Here is a 16,899-nt window from a genome sequence, read left to right as displayed (position 1 = left end):
TATTTTCTCCATGTGATTTGAAGATTATATATTTTTGGTCTCTTGACAAATCAATCACTAAATTTAGTGATGTTGGCTTTTTGTTTATAATTTTTTTTTTTAATAATATCACATGGCTTTTTAGTGCACATTTGGGAAGGACAAGTCGAGAGCAAGTATAAGAGTTTTTTAAGCTATTTCGAGGTTATTACCACAGGTTTTTGGTTAGAGAAAGAGTGAATTTAAGCGAGTGTAACAAATTAAGTTTGTGGTGGGCAATGTGATCAAATTCAAAGAGTTGGCACAATTTTCCCCCAAGCTGCATATGTGATGGACTTTTTGCCAAGTGTACCAAATTATAGTGAAGAAGTAAAATAAAAAATTGTACACGCATAAATTGTGACTATTTTTACTTCTCAATTTAGTTATAAATATCAAAAGCTTATTTACATAATACATTATACATCAATATAAATGAGATATCTCACCTATTTAATATCAACAACTTATTTACATTGAATTTTAGATCAACAGTTTATATCAATTTAATTCAACTATTACGTATCAGTTGAACTATCCTTTATTTATTTATTTATTTATAATTTTAGTAAACAAAGACAAGTTAGATTAAACTCGAAAATATCACATGATAAATTGTGCAAAAATCAGTGGTTTGAAATAAGTTTGACAATGAATGTCAAAATAGAAAATGAAAAATGATTGAAACAATAAAAATAAAAAGAAACTGAATTTATAAATGGAACGCAATTGTATATATTGATTCAAATCACTCATTTCTTGCTAACACTTGGATACTTTGAGTATACATAATTTGTTTGAAATTGTGGACACATAATCCTACAAACACATACTACTTATATACTAGTTTAACATAATTGTCAGCAACGGTCGATTTACTAAAGCTTGACACGTCTCCATTTCCATGCATCTTTTTCCTTTGACTAGTTTACACGTGTTCCTTAATAACTGTTTAATCTTATCCATTTACACCTTGCTTCGACAAATAGCTTTTTATTTGTAGTAGTATACAAAATTGAAAGTTCTCCAATTTTTACTAAGTCCCAAAACTTGAACATACTTTTACTAAGTTCTCACATTTCGAATAAGGTTCACAATACAACTTGACAACACGTGGTTTTTGAATAACCTTTCAAACTTATGGTTGAAAATGACCATTTCGACTGAGGCATAATCCAAGTCAATTCATTACATGATTGCAGGAGTCTTTAATCCTCACATTTGTTTTGTGTCGATAATCTGAGGTAACACCATCATCCATCCAAATTGTGATTATTTAAACAAGGTATGAATCGTAATTATAATTAGAATAAAGGGGTTTCTGTTAGAAAGTGTTTAATGTAATATTCCAACCAGATAAAATTTAGAATATCATAACTAAGATATTAAAACGGTGGTATCGATATATCAAAATAGTATAAAACTAACATAAGTACATGAAGTCACATAATATACATCAAATGTGTAAATAAATACAACATGTCCAAAAACAAAAACTACTAAGAACACGCAACAGAATATATGATAAAAGGAAAGTCTTCTTGCATCCATCAAGCTATCTTGCCTTTTCCTTTTCCGGAAACCTGATCATCTGAAAAGATAAGCAACAACATTGGGTGAGATAGTAATATCTTAGTGGAGTCCTACTAAACTCATAAGTGATTTCGGTGTCAATGTCGTCTAGGACGGCAAAAGAGTCTACAAGGTTTTAACACTTATGTGTTTAAAAAATAAAACAAATGGAGGGTCTCGAGGCGTAATTTTCCTCATACAATGTAGGAATTTCGATACACTTGCTCTAACGTTCATGTACGCCTCAAGAGACAGCTAGATTCGCAAAAGTCAACTGCCTACTAGCACTTCTCATATCTACCATAGTTTTACGGAATTTGTGACTTCCTACTAGTCTTTTCCGTCAAGTATGATTTTACGGCGCGACCCACTACCTTGTCTGAATTGCCCTATTGATTATGGGTTTACATTTAGGCACGTGCAGAAAGTCTTAACATTCCTTAACTATATTTTAATTGATTCTTTCAGAATCAATGTCAATGCATCACTTTCCTTATAGTATTTCAAACACTCTCAAATTGTCTTAGAGTTTCTATGTAGGAATACCTAGGATAACTCAGCCTATACTCGAGTTTGCACAAGACTGATGAAAAATCGAATGTAGGGAAGATGAAATCCAGAATTTTGTGTGAAGATAGACTCTTCTGATGTATTTTTTTTAAATCCAAAATGCTCATTTTATAGGTCAAAGTGGTGTTGTTTCACTAGGTTGCGACAATTGATGAAACACACACTTTCAGCAACACTTTTACCAAATGTTGCACTGTTTTACCTACAACTACACTTTTATCAAATAATGCATTGTTTCGCTTACAACAACACTTTTATCAAATGTTGCAGTGTTTCGCCTACAACATCTCTTCAGAAGTGTTGCTTATTTTCGAATTCAAAATACAAGTTGCCTACTACAACACTTCATAAGTATTGTCTAATTGTAATTTTTTTTTTTAAAATCTTCATTTACATATTTTCTTGTCATTTTCAAACACACTCATAATAATTTATTATTATTAATTACGACAGTTCTATAACTAAACTATATACTATATATTTTTACAAATACAAAAATATTAATATTTTTTAAGGTGGTAGTTTTTATGTCAAAGAATTTATTTCTATTTTAAAAACAAAACTTTGTTTTTTAGAAAAATATTAGCTTCGATATATTTGATAAAATGTTAAAGGTGGAAGAAGATATATAAACACATTATTAGTTCAGGAATTATATAACTGCTAAACGTATTCAAATAATCGTAACATGAATATTGTAAAGACATAAAAGCACGGTGGGCTAGAAAGGAAAATAATGCAATAGTAAATGATACTGATACCCTTTAGGTCTTTATTCCTTCTTTGTGCTTTTTCTTGTACTTTGACAACTAGGGTAGCTGCTATTTTTCGGGGAAGCTGCAGCGTCATTCTCCGTGAGCACTACATTGTTTTTTTTTAACTAAAAACAATATTCATTTAAATTAAATTAATAAAATACATCGAATAATACAAATTCAAAAATCATTATATACACCGCAAAGCATGAATCTATAATTATTATATATATATATATAACTATTAATAATATCGGTTGTATTTTTTTTTTTCATGCTCTATAAAAATTGTTGTTAAACAATTTTTTGACCATGAATTATCTTCTTTCAGTTGAATTTTTTTATACACAATTGAAATTCAAATTAGTGATCGCTTGCTTAAATATTGAAATCCTTTATGACGTAAACTAATTGATTTTTTCTTATTGTTATGCCCTCTGAAACTAGTTATTTAGAATATCAAATCTATAGAAATTTATGAGGATAATCAAAAAAGTAGTAAAAAGAATCAATCGCTACAAAAAATAATAATGGAAATAAATCTATAAGATTAGATGAGGATCATGATAGGGACCTTTCATAACAATACACAGACGCCAACATATATTCATCTTTTTAACAACACGCCAACATTTATATTCATGATAATTAATTTTTATTTTGATGCATGACCAAAATAAGATTTATTTTGTTAGATAGCACTTTGAAGAATATTATGGGTAAAAATATTCTATGCTTGTCAAGTGTCATATGTGACCTACCGTAGCGACCATGATATGTTGTGTGCAATCGCACATAAATTCAAACTTTTTGGGTTGTAACAACGTATACTTCACAATTTCTTAATATTGACATAACTTTGTGTGTCTTAAGGAACTTACTTTCACTTGGTAGATACAACAATTACAAGAAAAATGTTTTGATTTTAGAAACATTTAAAAAGCTTCAAAGAAATCATTTTTCGTAGAAAGTTTTACAAGTTTAAGCTCTTGAAATTTGGTAAAAAAAAAAAAAACTCTTGAAATGAATTTCAACATAATAATTTTTGGGAATGTTGATGTTGAAATTTCAAATTGCGAGGAGGATATTTGTATTCTATCTAAGATAATGTTTATATATTTTTTTGGACCGAAGATAATGTTTATATTTTTAAGTAGTGGATTTCAGTTTTGAAAAGTGCCATTTTTTTTAACCATCGGTTTAGTTTGGTCTGGGGTTCGGTTCTGATATCAAGTGGTTCTAACTCCCTTCCGATCGTAGTTGCGGTGGATCGAACCGTTGTCCTCCCTATCAAGTTCAACGCCAATCACAACTGAACCAACTAACGATTGGTAAAAGTGTCACTTTTTGGACTTAAAGAAGTTAATGCAATTTTACCTAATCCGCTCTTTTTTATTTAATGATTTTAAAATATTATCAAAATTTGTAAAACAAATTTCCAAGAAACATCAGATAAAAGTTTAAAGAATATAAAATGTCAAAAAATCATTTTATACAATAAAGCCTTAGTGTCAAATATTTTATCATCTATACAAAATCATTTTATACAATAAAGTCTTAGTGTTAAAACTATAATAATAATAATAATAATAATAATAATAATAATAATAATAATAATAATAATAATAATAATAATAATAATAATAATAATAATAATAATAATAATAATAATAATAATAATAATAATAATAACTCTTTTATTATTTTATATAAAATTATTTTTTAGAAAAATACTTCCTCCGTGTCAATTTATAAACAAAAGTCTTATATTTTACTTATTAAAAAAGTAAAAAAATTGTGTCTTTTGTTGGAGTATGTGTTATGGGAAGACATAAAAACGATTTTAATCGATTGTTGTTTATGAATAAAACGAAAGAGAAATCAAATTAAATGTACTTTGCTTTTAATTTTACCTTAGAAAATATAATTTTTTTGAATAAAATAATTAAGTGAAACAAAGTTGATATTTTTTACTTATAATTTGTAACAAGAAAAATAAGTGTTTTTTGTTTATAAATTGGTACAGAGTTGTATCAAATTTTTTTTTTAAAAAATCTTTTCGGAAACTTTCATCTCTCCTCCTTTCTAAACTCGCAAACAAAACATTAGTGTCTTGGCATTTTTGTTTTGTTGATTTTTATCGATGTTTCAGCTGGTTCTTCCTCAATCTGTGAGGGTTTTTCCATTGACTGGTTAGGGTGTTTTGTAGTAGATAACTCCCAAGAGTTAATATAGTGGTGGAGGCTTGGGTGTTCTTCTTAAGGTCTGGACTTTAAATTCTGCTAAGTGCTAATAATTATTGTGTTAGGTCAGTCAATACAGAGCTTTGTTCTGGCGTTAAAGGGACTCTACTAGTGGACTGCTAATAATCATTGTGTTAGGTCAGTCAATACAGAGCTTTGTTCTGGCGTTAAAGGGACTCTACTAGTGGACTGCTAATAATCATTGTGTTAGGTCAGTCAATACAGAGCTTTGTTCTGGCGTTAAAGGGACTCTACTAGTGGACTGTGAAATCCTTGTGTTAGGTCAGTTTATACGGAGCTTTATTCTAGTCTTAAACGGAGCCCTAACTAGTGGACAATGAGATTGGTCCTCTTGGATTAGTCGGTCGGTCTTACAGAGCTTTGTTCTAGCTTTAAACGGAGTCCCAGCTAGTGGACAATGAGATTGATTCTCTTGAATTAATCGGTCGCAAGGTTGGATAACAAGATTTTAAAAAAAATGTAAAAAAAAATCTTTTGATAAACTTTATTGATTTATAATTATCACCAATTTGTTTATATTGAATCATTAAAAAATATAAAAAATGTTAATATGATGGACTAAATCCTGAATCAATAGTTTGAATCCATCTTTCCAACCAACAAATACCATTTGAACTACTTCATTTATCACGGAAAGATTTTTTTTTGCGCTAAAAATTCTACTTAATAATCACATAAAATTCATTGTAATCTAATTTAATAATCAATCTAGCATAATTAAAATATTTTTGAACACCATAATACTTATTTAAATAAAATAAAAGCTTTAATTAAATACCTCACAATCCTTCCATTTCATAAAAAAAACTTTCAAAATCTCAATAACATTATTTCATTCTTCACTATGATTATACAATCTCATTTTCCACTATGATTATGGTGTATTGCAAAGTACACAGATTGCAAAAGCCTATTGCTTTTATTGGATTGAAGTTCCCTGCAGCTCAGATTACAGTTGGAAAAAAAAAAACTACTAAATTCACTCAAAGAAATCCCCAGTTGACAAAAAAGAAAAAAGCTCTTTTATGTCAGAAGACTTAAACCGCATATGACTAAAAAACAAAGTTCTGTACTGCACTAGATGTAATATTTTTGCGACAATTTTGGTCATAAGGTCTCTAGTAGTTCGTAGTGACCATGCCGATGAAATAGCACATTGATAGAAACCTCCTCATCATTTATATATTCTTCACCATATTTTGCTATGTTTACCAAATCAAGGGACCTTGCATCTCTCATGAACACATATATTGGAGTCCTGGTAAGTCATAAAACACAATATTAGATCCAAAGCAAATGGAAGAACATAATAAATTCAAAAGTTCACAGTTATCAAAATACAAACTTTAAATGTCATAGTCAAATGTTGTTAATTGAATCTAGAAAATACTGTAACAAGAAAATTAATTCATTAAAACTCACTTCAAAACATGAGAAGCCATTAGTAGCTCAGGTTCCCCTCCCCAGACATAACTCTGCTGAATTCTGGTCACATATGCATCAAAATCCCCTTCAATAAACCTATAAACACAGTATATATAAGAATCATCAGTTTACTATGTAAATAAAAATAGAATGAAACCAAGTAATTGTTTATCTTCTTTCAAACAACCAAGCTCACCATTCTGTTTCCTCACGTCTTTTCAACAGTTCTTCAGCAACCTAAAATAAAACATCATAACCGGTTACAAAAATCATTGATGAATAAAACAATTGAGAATTAAGAGAGAATCCCTTCTTCTCTAACACTAGCAAAATGATCTTACACTAGCTCTTAATTCATCAGCTAGTTCTCTCTGTCGATTTTCATTAGGTGCTTCCTCTCCCTTTTTTAAGCAAGCACCGTGCGCTATTGCTCTGAACAGACACCGACCATCAGCAAGCACCCCTATACCAATCAGTGATGGAAATTAACAAATGAATCCACATAATCTATAACTGATTATGTAATTACAAACACTCATAAATACCATAGTAACTGAACAAAAACAATAACAAGTTAACAAAACTGACAATTAATGTCGAATATTCAAATTATTAATAGTGTTTATATATTTTTAGGGTAATACTAACTTCTGCCCTAGGATATCAATTATTAGCAATATCAATCATTAAATATAAATATCTATCTCAGCCGAAATTCAAATATTGATTTGTCATGTTGAGATTTTAGCCCAATCTGTCTAACCCAACTCCCACCTAATTTCTATTTACTTTTCGTGTTAATGAACATGTACATGTTCTTCATCCTGTCTATCAAGGTTTTAAAAAACCATGTGTGACTACAAAAACGGCCCAGCCGCGACAAAACGATTTCAAAAGGTGTTGATATTGTTATTCATCATTTTTATGGTAAAGAACAAATTGTGAATAATTCACACTGCGATATGACCGTAATCGCTATTACAAAATCTGTACCGACCGAAATTGAAATACTTTTATGCCAGGGCAACTATTTTTTGAAACCATGATGTCAATCACTATCCAGTGTGACAAACTATCAAACACTTGGTAAACAGAAAAACTCTTCATTTTGCATAATCAACAACACTACAGTACAAATAAAATAGTTGTTGACAGGCTATCGATAACAACAAAAAACTTGAACCTGAAATTAAAAAAGTTTTATTGTTTTACTCTGCTAAACACAACAAAATCAGCACAAATATCATCATCAAGATTCAACCCAAACACTACCACCAACCAATTCCTGTACTTCTATAAAGAACAAAATATATAAATAATCCATTCAAGACAAAATAAAAAAAGAAAATTACTTTTATAAAGTAGCCATCATTTTTAAAAGTTTTTTTTGTTTCTCTCAAAGCAAAAGCACTGTTAAAAAAAGCACAAATTACAAATCAAAATAATCACTTTATCTACGCACAAAGATGAAGATAACGATTCAAGAAAAGAAAATTAACGAACCTGTGACTCTGTAATCAGGGGAGACTTCTTCATTCCGTTCATCTTTTTCTCCAATAACATCGCAACTCTCGCCGGAAGAAATCACCGGCGATGTTGGTACCTCGGGATCAACGTCAACAATAACCAACGGCGGTGCAAGGCATGCGCAGACACCAAAGAGAAGCCAAGCCGAGTCAGACCGGTGAAGCCACCTAGCAGGCCGAGCATCCCACGCCACGTTCCACGATCCCTCTCCCTTGAGTTCGTGGTCATGATTCACCATCAAAACATCGCGTCGGAATCCATCACCACCGGACGGCATAATAGCGTGCCATATGGAAGCAGCGCCGCCGGGGATTTGGAGTTTGCAGGCGCTGGAATGGTGGCGACGGGCGACGACGGTAGCATGGAAAGGCGGAGAAACGACGGTGGCGTGAGCGAGGCGAGCGATGTGATGAGAAGCGGAGGAGTGAAGGAAGGAAGAGATCCAAGGACGAGAGCGAGTGGCGCAGAGTACACCAAGCATGGATGGATGAGTGAGAAGGTTGGCTAACGTACGCTATGTAATGGTTTTGGTTATTAACCTACGCACCCATAACCGTTTTGCATGAGAATGAAAAAGCAATGGAAATGGAATTGACCAATGAGAATGAGTTAGAAAAGAACGAAGGAGGTGTAGAGAAGAAAGAGAGACGCGTGGGTGTTATGAGGCCACTCTCTTGGAACCAAACAACGTTCACTTTTATTATGCAATTTTCATTTTTCTTTTTCTTTTTTCTTTTTTCTTTTTGGAAAATAACGATTTTGTACCAAATTTGTCCTCGTGGATAATAAGAATATTCTTCACGATCCGTGAGGTTTGTAATTTAGGTTTAATTACTTTATAAAAAATTATTGTTGTGACAAATACATTGAATTGTTATGCACTCGTAATAAGTAAAAAAATTTATACCATTAATACATCAATAATTTAATGGTAAATTTTTTTCTATTCATGAATTTTAATTTATTTTCAAATAAAATAATAGTAAAACGTATCATTACATTGAATATCATTGTTTCATTGAATGATGCTATTGATATCTAATTACATTCAATGATACTGAAATGTATACCTAATTTAAATATATTATTTTATAAAAAATTAAAATAAAAGTTAAATATTTTAAATAAATTAATAAATACTATTTCATCCATCTTAAAATAATTGTCATAGAAAATCATTTCACATAAATTAATAAAATATAATAAATAAAAAAGAAAATATTATTTTTTCCAAACTATTCTTATATATGCTCGGTCTTCCCTTTTATAAAAAAAAGTGGTATTGATTTAATAATGCACTCTCTTAGTATATGTTTTTAAAATAAATATTTTTATATCATTTGCAAACTTTGAATAAATAAGTCTTATGAAAAAACTAAGATAAAGATAAAAACAAAACTAACTAAATAAATTTAGGTTGATAAAAATAAATTAAAATAAAATATTAAATTAAAAAAATGTTAATGTGTTTTTAGAGACACTTTTTTTTTTGGTAGAAAATAAATTTTAGGGTTAAATATGTTTTTGGTCCCTATAAATATCTCAATTTTGGCTTTTAGTCCCTATAAAAAATATATTGACTTTTAGTCCCTATAAAATTACTTTTGCACTCACTTTTGGTCCCTGTACAGGGATTAAAACTGAGTGCAAAAGTAATTTTATAGGGACTAAAAGTCAATATTTTTTTTATAGGGACTAAAATCCATTTTAGGTAATTTTATAGGGACTAAAAACATATTTAACCCTAAATTTTATTACTAACCAAAAACAGTTAAAAGCACACCGATCCAAAACGGATCCAGGCTATCCAAACAACCAAACAAACAATATATACCAAAAAAACAAAGCTAACTAATGCTGAGCTCCCCTAGATTGATATGGTTGGAGAGCTTAGTAATCACACTACATCTAGTAACAACATTAACTTTAAGTTTGTGTTGCAGGTCCGCTTCCATGGTTTGGTTTTAGTCCAAATAGCATATATCGTTTCTGCAATAATAGTCTTGAGAAGGAGTCTCTTCCAGCCTTTTTTGATGTTTCCATACAGAGCCAAGCCTTCTCAGTCTTCCAGTCCTGAGGAAACTTGTCCATACCAATCCAGTTCAGCATTTTCCTCCAGATTTCACCAGTAAAATCACATGCAAAGAAAAGATGCTCTTGGGTCTCCTCTTTCCTGCAAAACATACACTTCCCATCTGTGACAACACCGAACCGAGCCAGCCTACTCTTTGTTGGCAGTCTGTCCCATAGGGCTATCCAAAGGAGAAATTTTGCTCGAGACCTTGCAGCATTCTGGAAGAAGACCTTATACCATGGCACATTTGGTTTCTCGCCTCGAAGCTCATTGTACATGTGCTTGGTCTTGTAGCTCCCAGCCTGAATAGTAGAGTGCCAATAGTTACTGTGCTCTAATTCCTCTCTATAGCTTAACATCTTTCTCATTATCCAGGAGCAGCTACTAGGCATGTGTCAGTTTGTGACCTCATTGCCCTTCAAATAATAAGCGTGCATCCAAAGAACCCACAGCTTATCAGCCTTGTCCTGGAGGTTGCATAGAAGTTTAATAATGGTAGCTTTGTTCCAGCAATTTAGCTTCACCAGGTTTAAACCCCCTGCATTTCGAGGCTCACAGATGGACTCCCAAGCAATGGGGGACTTTCTACTAATGTCACTCCTGTTGCACCTTCTCTTAGAGCCATGATGTTCACATGATCCAGACTGGTAGAGGTAATGCCTACCAGGTTACTATAAAAGTTCAGGATTTCATCTTCTAATTCATGGAACTCTGTTAAAGGAATTCCATTCCGGTTTTCCAGTCTTAGGAGGCTTTTCTGTTTATTCTTTTGGTTTACAATAGCATGGAAATATCTATTGTTGCCATCCCCCAATTGCAGCCAGTCCACCTTAGCTTTCTGAATGAGAATTTTCTCTTCAATTGCTGTCCCTTTGATTATTTCATCAGTCCAGTGTTTTATTTGATCAATAAGGCCTGGGTTAAATCTATCATTCTCCAACATACTCTGAGCCTTCATAAGGTTATCTCTACTTTGTTGGATCTTCTTTACCTCTGCAGTAGTGTCTCTATTAAGCAGGGATAAAGTCTTTTGTAACCGGATGAGCTTTCTCCAACAAATGTACATAGGTCTACCTTCTATGGGAATCTGCCAATTCTCCTTTATGTTAGCAATGTAATCTTCTCTCTGAGTCACACAGTTTAAGAACTTAAAGCAGGGCCTACACTTTTGTGTGATACTGCTATGATCCAAATTCACTTTTAGGGGGGAGTGATCAGAGATATAGGGTTGCAGAACATCAATCTCACATCTAGGAAATTTAAGATACCACTCACCATTGCAGATAGCCCTATCTATTCTGCTGTAAATTGTGCCTTGGCTATGCTTGTTTGACCAAGTGTAATAGCTTCCCCTAGTAGCATGCTCGTACAAACCAATGTTACTCATCATCTCTTCTAAGTCAATGTACTCAGCTCTATGGACATCATTACCCCCAATTCTGTCATGAAGCTTCAAAACATTATTGTAGTCACCTATTATCATCCAAGGATCCTGGATTTGAGGAGCTATCAAAGAAATGTCTTTCCACAGCTTTTTACATTTCTCCAACTGATTGTGGGCATAAACCAAAGTAACATACATGTGGCTCTGCTCAGTCTTCATTTCACAGTGCATATGTTGTTCAGATTTGTGTGTGATGTTAACCTCCCAATAGTCCTTGTCCCATCCAAGCCAAAGTCTACCATTTGGATGGCAACTGTAGTTATCTGCAAAGCTCCAGTTAGTACCTAACCAGTGGCGGATTTTATTTGCATTGTGCTCTTTTACTCTTGTCTCAATCAAAATACAGCAGGATGCATGAAGTTTCTTGAGGTGGGCTGCAACCTCCTTGCATCTAGATTTCTTATTCAGCCCTCTCACATTCCAACTAACAATCATGGGACTAGGAGATCCGCACTCCCCTCAGTTACACCATTACTAAGGATCCTAAACTCATTGTTACATTCCAATTGAGACACCATAACCTCTTTCTCCTTCTGTTTTTTCCTTTGTGAGACCGGGACTTGTTGCTAGTTTGTGTCATCTTCTGTAGGCTCAGTGTCAAGATTCTCGCTGCATTCCCCTGTTTCCACCACTTTCTTCTGAACCCAAGCATGTTGTGCCTCCGGTTTCTTCTTTGGTTTTGGTTCAGTCTTTTTACACTCATACCCCACCTTATTGCATTTCTTTCAAAATGGAGGTCTCCACTCATAATCAACTTGTTGGCTCAAGAGCTTTCCACTGGGATCCCTAATGTTTATATAATTTTTCAGCTCATTAGTAACATCCACCTCAATCAGGACTCGAGCATAGGTAACTCGTAGTTTCTTAGCAGTGCACTCATCAACCATGACAGGTTTCCCTAAAGCACTCGCTATCTTGCCTATGCTTTTGTCACCCCACATCATTAGAGGTAATTGGGGGAATGTAACCCAGATGGGAAGGACACGCAATATATCATCTTGCAGAGTGAAATCTGGAGTCCATTCATGAAGCAGCATAGGTTTCTTGTAGATAGTATATGGGCCTCGCATCAGCACCTCATCTATATCCTCCTTCGACTTGAATCTGATGAGGAAAAATCCTTCCTCGTTATAGTAGAGCTCCGGGAGGGTCACAAAATTCCAGTAATTCATCATAAATTTTCTAACTCCATTCATTGAAAGTTCATCCCCTAGTGCATACATGATAAGAGCGTGTTCCGAGAATTTCATTTCTGATACAAGGTCTTGCTCCTCTAGTTGAACTTCAATCTCTCCATTAACAACTTTAGGCACCGTATACTCAATTTCTCTGCCACTCGAGGGGAGTCGATTCCCTTTAATCACATCCACCCAGAGTTGTGGGGTTCCTGCATTTTCTATCGTAGGTCCAATTTTCTCACTCTCACCTAGTTCCTTACCTTTCGGTTCTTCAACAATGATTTCAAGGCTTGGTGTTGGTGATTTCCCCTTCAAAATGCTACTGCTAGTCTTCGTTCCTGATGGTGACGAGATAACTCGAGTTCTCGTCGGGGTGGTCAAAACCGCCTTCTTCTTCGGCCTGCCGCGACCCATGGTAACCAGTTTTCCGTGAATCAAACCTCCAAGTGGTCCCTAACCCTGAGATTAGGAATTTAAACCAACATGGAGGCTTTTTCCACTTCAATCTGGTGGAGAAGGAAGGGGGAAGTCAAGATCCTCACGCGTCGTCGGAAAATCGCCTTCAAATCGCCAGAGCACAAAACCCTAATACTATAATAATTTGACCTTTTTAGAGACACTTTTTAAAAACTAAAATGATTAACAAAAATTAAAATGCATATGTTTTTTTATTAAATTTTTTTGAAGAATGCTCTAGAGACACTCCTTAACATAATTTTAAAAACTATGTAGCTTTTTTTTATTTATATGTTATTAATTAATCAAATAGTTGAAATTAATTGGTTATTAAATTGGTCCAAAGTACTTAAATCCTATATTAATTGAAATGATTATTAACTAGATTTTTAATTAATTAGTATCTAACTTCATACAGTTGCAATATAAAAAAGGAACCTCATATATTAACTTTTTTCCATGTTTTTTCTAATAAAACTAGTGCCTTTTTTCTAATAAAACTAGTGCCTTTTTTAATCTAGAAACATGATATTTAAGGTAAAATGAATATAATGGTAATATCACAATAATTGATTTATTTAAGAACGGTTTGTTTTAATTTTTTTAAAATAATTTTTATAGTATTAAATATTTTCGTTAAAAAAATATTTACAACGAATTTAAAATTTGAATATTTATTCTTAGAATATTATTTTAGATATTTTTTTTCATTTTGCTATAACCTTTTTTATATCAAAACTTCAAATAATTAATTAAATTTAAAACTACTTCTAATAATTTTTCATAAAAAATATTTATAATATTTTTTTGAATAAATTATGATTTTAACTATGTTTTAAACTTTAATAGTGTATATTTATATTATAAGAAGTCAATAATCTTTCAAATATAAAAAAAACAAATTTTTTTATTTTAAAAAAAACTGTAAAAAAAGTATTAAAAAAATAAATAAAATCATTTTTTAAAGCTAAAACAAATAGATCCTTAATCATTTTACACATTAAAATAGTATAATTACAAATATCTATTTACAAAAGAGAAAAAATAACATATATACTATATTATTTTATCAAATATTTAAGTGTTTATCATAAATATAAATTATAATGTATTGCATTTGAAATTATATATAATATTTACTCTCTCACACACACAAATAATATGAAATTTCTGCTATTCCTGTAGTAAATGTTAATAATCTTATATAGAAGAGATATTTAGTAAGATGATTTATAAAATAAATTCAAACCACTAGAACAATAGTTAGTAATATTTCTCTGTTCTAATTATAAAATGTTTTTTCAAAAATAAAATTCTCATGAAATAAAAATTAACTTACAATTTTAATAAAAAAAATTTGATATTATCTTTTCATGATACACTTTACTATTTTTTTTTTATTTTTTATTCTTTCAATATTTCATTTTTTCTTTATAACATATTAATAAAAGATAATTTTATAAATTATTTATATGCTTATTTTATATTCTTTATTTTTTCTTTTCATAGAGTATTATATATATTTTATATATATATATATATATATATATATATATATATATATATATATATATATATATATATATATATATATATATATATATATATATATATATATATATATATATATATATATATATATATATATATATATATATATATATATATATATATATATATATATATATATATATATATATATATATATATATATATATATATATATATATATATATATATGAGATGTATCAAGTAGGAGGAATTTTTAAATAAGAGATAAGAGGATGCAATCCTAATCGTTGAATTAATCAAGAGAGAGAAATTAAATTATTTATTAAAATATTAATATAATTATTATTTCTCTCTCTTGATTAATTCAATGGTTAGCATTGAATCCTCTTATCTCTTATTTAAAAATCCTCCTACTTGATACATTCCTTTTATATATATATATATATATATATATATATATATATATATATATATATATATATATATATATATATATATATATAAGTACAATAGTATGAATTCATAACTCAAACAAAGATTTTTTAGTTTTTAATATGTAAAAAAAAAGAAGATAATTTCATATACCCTTTGAGGTAGATGTATATAGCTCTTTGTTGTTGAGAATCAAGTGTGAGGAAGAAGTCGCACATTAATTAGAAAAGGGAAGAATGACCACTTTAAAAGTGAGAGAATCCACATACCTATTACCTTAAGGTTTTGGGTGAGTATGTGACGTGTCTCTCACAAAGGTGTGTCTCAGCTAGAAAAAATGCTTCCTCGTTGACCCCCTCAATTGTTGCCTCCAACATTTGTGACCTAGTGAAAAGTGAAGAGATTTGAGACTACATTCTTAGTTTTGACTCACGTGACCTAACTTCATTAGAAAGTGTGGTGGACGACTTATCACTTATGATATAGTAAGATGTAGCAAAATGACCTTAATGCCAAAACATGTATTTATATTGTCGAGCCTCACTTAATTCATCTTTGTGCATCTCGAGTGGTCATATATGAATGGGTCAATATTGTTGATGTTACGTGGGATTATGCCACAATATCCATAATGGTCTACAATCTCCAAGAATAAGGCATGTAAGAGAATAATGATTAAGAAGAGACATAATGGTTTACTCCTAAGAACTAGGCCTATAAAGACAAAGTGGTTAAGAAGGTGATGTAAAAAATGTAGTGTTATTGTTTTGTTGAGGTTTGTTTAATCTTGGTCCTACGGTCTTTTTGAAAATGGTTCAATATGTTGATCCTTATGTTTTTCTTTAAACTCGATTCACCAGACATTCTTTGAAGCCTTTTAGCTGATATTCATGCCCTCTCTTTCTATATTAATTTTGCCTTCGCCTTTAAAGGATGGTTTTCCTTAGGGAGTGTGAGGCAAATAGTAACGTGGTTAAGCATGAGACTTGTGAAGAGAGATATGAAATATGGTACCGATGAATTGAAAGTTTGAGGCGAGCAATTGATGGGAGAGTTAATTGAAACTTAGTTGAGAAGGAAATGTTTATGAATTGGACAACAATATATGAGAGGTATTCTTGAAGGAGTGATCATTCGCTCTATAATCAAAGGTATATATGAACATTGATCAAATAATTTTGTGGCAAAGACACACGAGATCATTGAACAAATAAGGCTGAATTATAAGAAAAGTTATGAGTAGTAGCGTAAATGATAATACTTTTCATCTGGTTCACAATTTCTTATAACGGTTAATTTCTTTGAACATATATTTGCTTAGGATGTTAAACCTTGCTTACATAAAAATGAATTACAACAAAGTATCAATGCATTTATGCATATGCAAGCAAATAAATACAGTAGAATGAATGTATATGCAAATTAAAATATATGCAACATACAAATCCAAAAAAAAAGCAACAAATAAATGCATATATAAATGCATATACGCAAATAGATAAAATACAAATATAGACACGCAACTGCAAATAATATACTAGATATAATAATATTTATATAAACACTAAATGTACTAATAGTTACTATCTCTTCTAAAGTAATAAATTAGTTTAAATAATTTTCTTACGAGGGAAAATGTAATCTACATATTAGTTTGCCTTCTAAAAGAAAA

General features: G+C 31.0%; 4 protein-coding genes across 4 annotated transcripts; all 4 read right to left on the bottom strand.

The window, feature by feature from the left end:
* Positions 1 to 5,987: 5,987 nt before the first annotated feature.
* LOC131624814 (uncharacterized) lies at positions 5,988 to 8,809 on the bottom strand. The gene is made up of 5 exons (XM_058895730.1): positions 8,108 to 8,809; positions 6,946 to 7,067; positions 6,801 to 6,841; positions 6,602 to 6,700; positions 5,988 to 6,437 (listed from the first exon to the last, which is right to left on the bottom strand). Exons 1-5 carry the CDS (start codon positions 8,610 to 8,612, stop codon positions 6,287 to 6,289), a joined length of 918 nt encoding a protein of 305 aa, XP_058751713.1. The 5' UTR covers positions 8,613 to 8,809; the 3' UTR covers positions 5,988 to 6,286.
* A 1,248-nt stretch (positions 8,810 to 10,057) lies between these two features.
* Positions 10,058 to 10,597, bottom strand: LOC131624792 (uncharacterized). The gene has a single exon (XM_058895707.1). It carries the CDS (start codon positions 10,595 to 10,597, stop codon positions 10,058 to 10,060), a length of 540 nt encoding a protein of 179 aa, XP_058751690.1.
* Positions 10,598 to 10,734: 137 nt separating this feature from the next.
* LOC131624791 (uncharacterized) lies at positions 10,735 to 12,084 on the bottom strand. The gene has a single exon (XM_058895706.1). It carries the CDS (start codon positions 12,082 to 12,084, stop codon positions 10,735 to 10,737), a length of 1,350 nt encoding a protein of 449 aa, XP_058751689.1.
* Positions 12,085 to 12,374: 290 nt separating this feature from the next.
* Positions 12,375 to 13,241, bottom strand: LOC131624790 (uncharacterized). The gene has a single exon (XM_058895704.1). It carries the CDS (start codon positions 13,239 to 13,241, stop codon positions 12,375 to 12,377), a length of 867 nt encoding a protein of 288 aa, XP_058751687.1.
* Positions 13,242 to 16,899: the final 3,658 nt, after the last annotated feature.

This window comes from Vicia villosa, unplaced genomic scaffold, assembly GCF_029867415.1.
Source record: "Vicia villosa cultivar HV-30 ecotype Madison, WI unplaced genomic scaffold, Vvil1.0 ctg.000163F_1_1, whole genome shotgun sequence".
NCBI lineage: Eukaryota > Viridiplantae > Streptophyta > Magnoliopsida > Fabales > Fabaceae > Vicia > Vicia villosa.
The sequence above is the reverse complement of the archived record's forward strand: the minus strand, read 5'-3'. Positions and strand labels throughout refer to the sequence as shown.

Excerpts from the sequence above, each read along its gene's own strand:
- LOC131624792 (XM_058895707.1), bottom strand. The coding sequence starts at position 10,597 with ATGCCTAGTAGCTGCTCCTGGATAATGAGAAAGATGTTAAGCTATAGA.
- LOC131624814 (XM_058895730.1), bottom strand. The coding sequence starts at position 8,612 with ATGCTTGGTGTACTCTGCGCCACTCGCTCTCGTCCTTGGATCTCTTCC. Across the intron at positions 6,842-6,945 it reads CTGATGAATTAAGAGCTAGT|GTTGCTGAAGAACTGTTGAA; the intron begins GTAAGATCATTT and ends GTTTTATTTTAG. Across the intron at positions 6,701-6,800 it reads AGACGTGAGGAAACAGAATG|GTTTATTGAAGGGGATTTTG; the intron begins GTGAGCTTGGTT and ends CTGTGTTTATAG.
- LOC131624791 (XM_058895706.1), bottom strand. The coding sequence starts at position 12,084 with ATGATTGTTAGTTGGAATGTGAGAGGGCTGAATAAGAAATCTAGATGC.
- LOC131624790 (XM_058895704.1), bottom strand. The coding sequence starts at position 13,241 with ATGGGTCGCGGCAGGCCGAAGAAGAAGGCGGTTTTGACCACCCCGACG.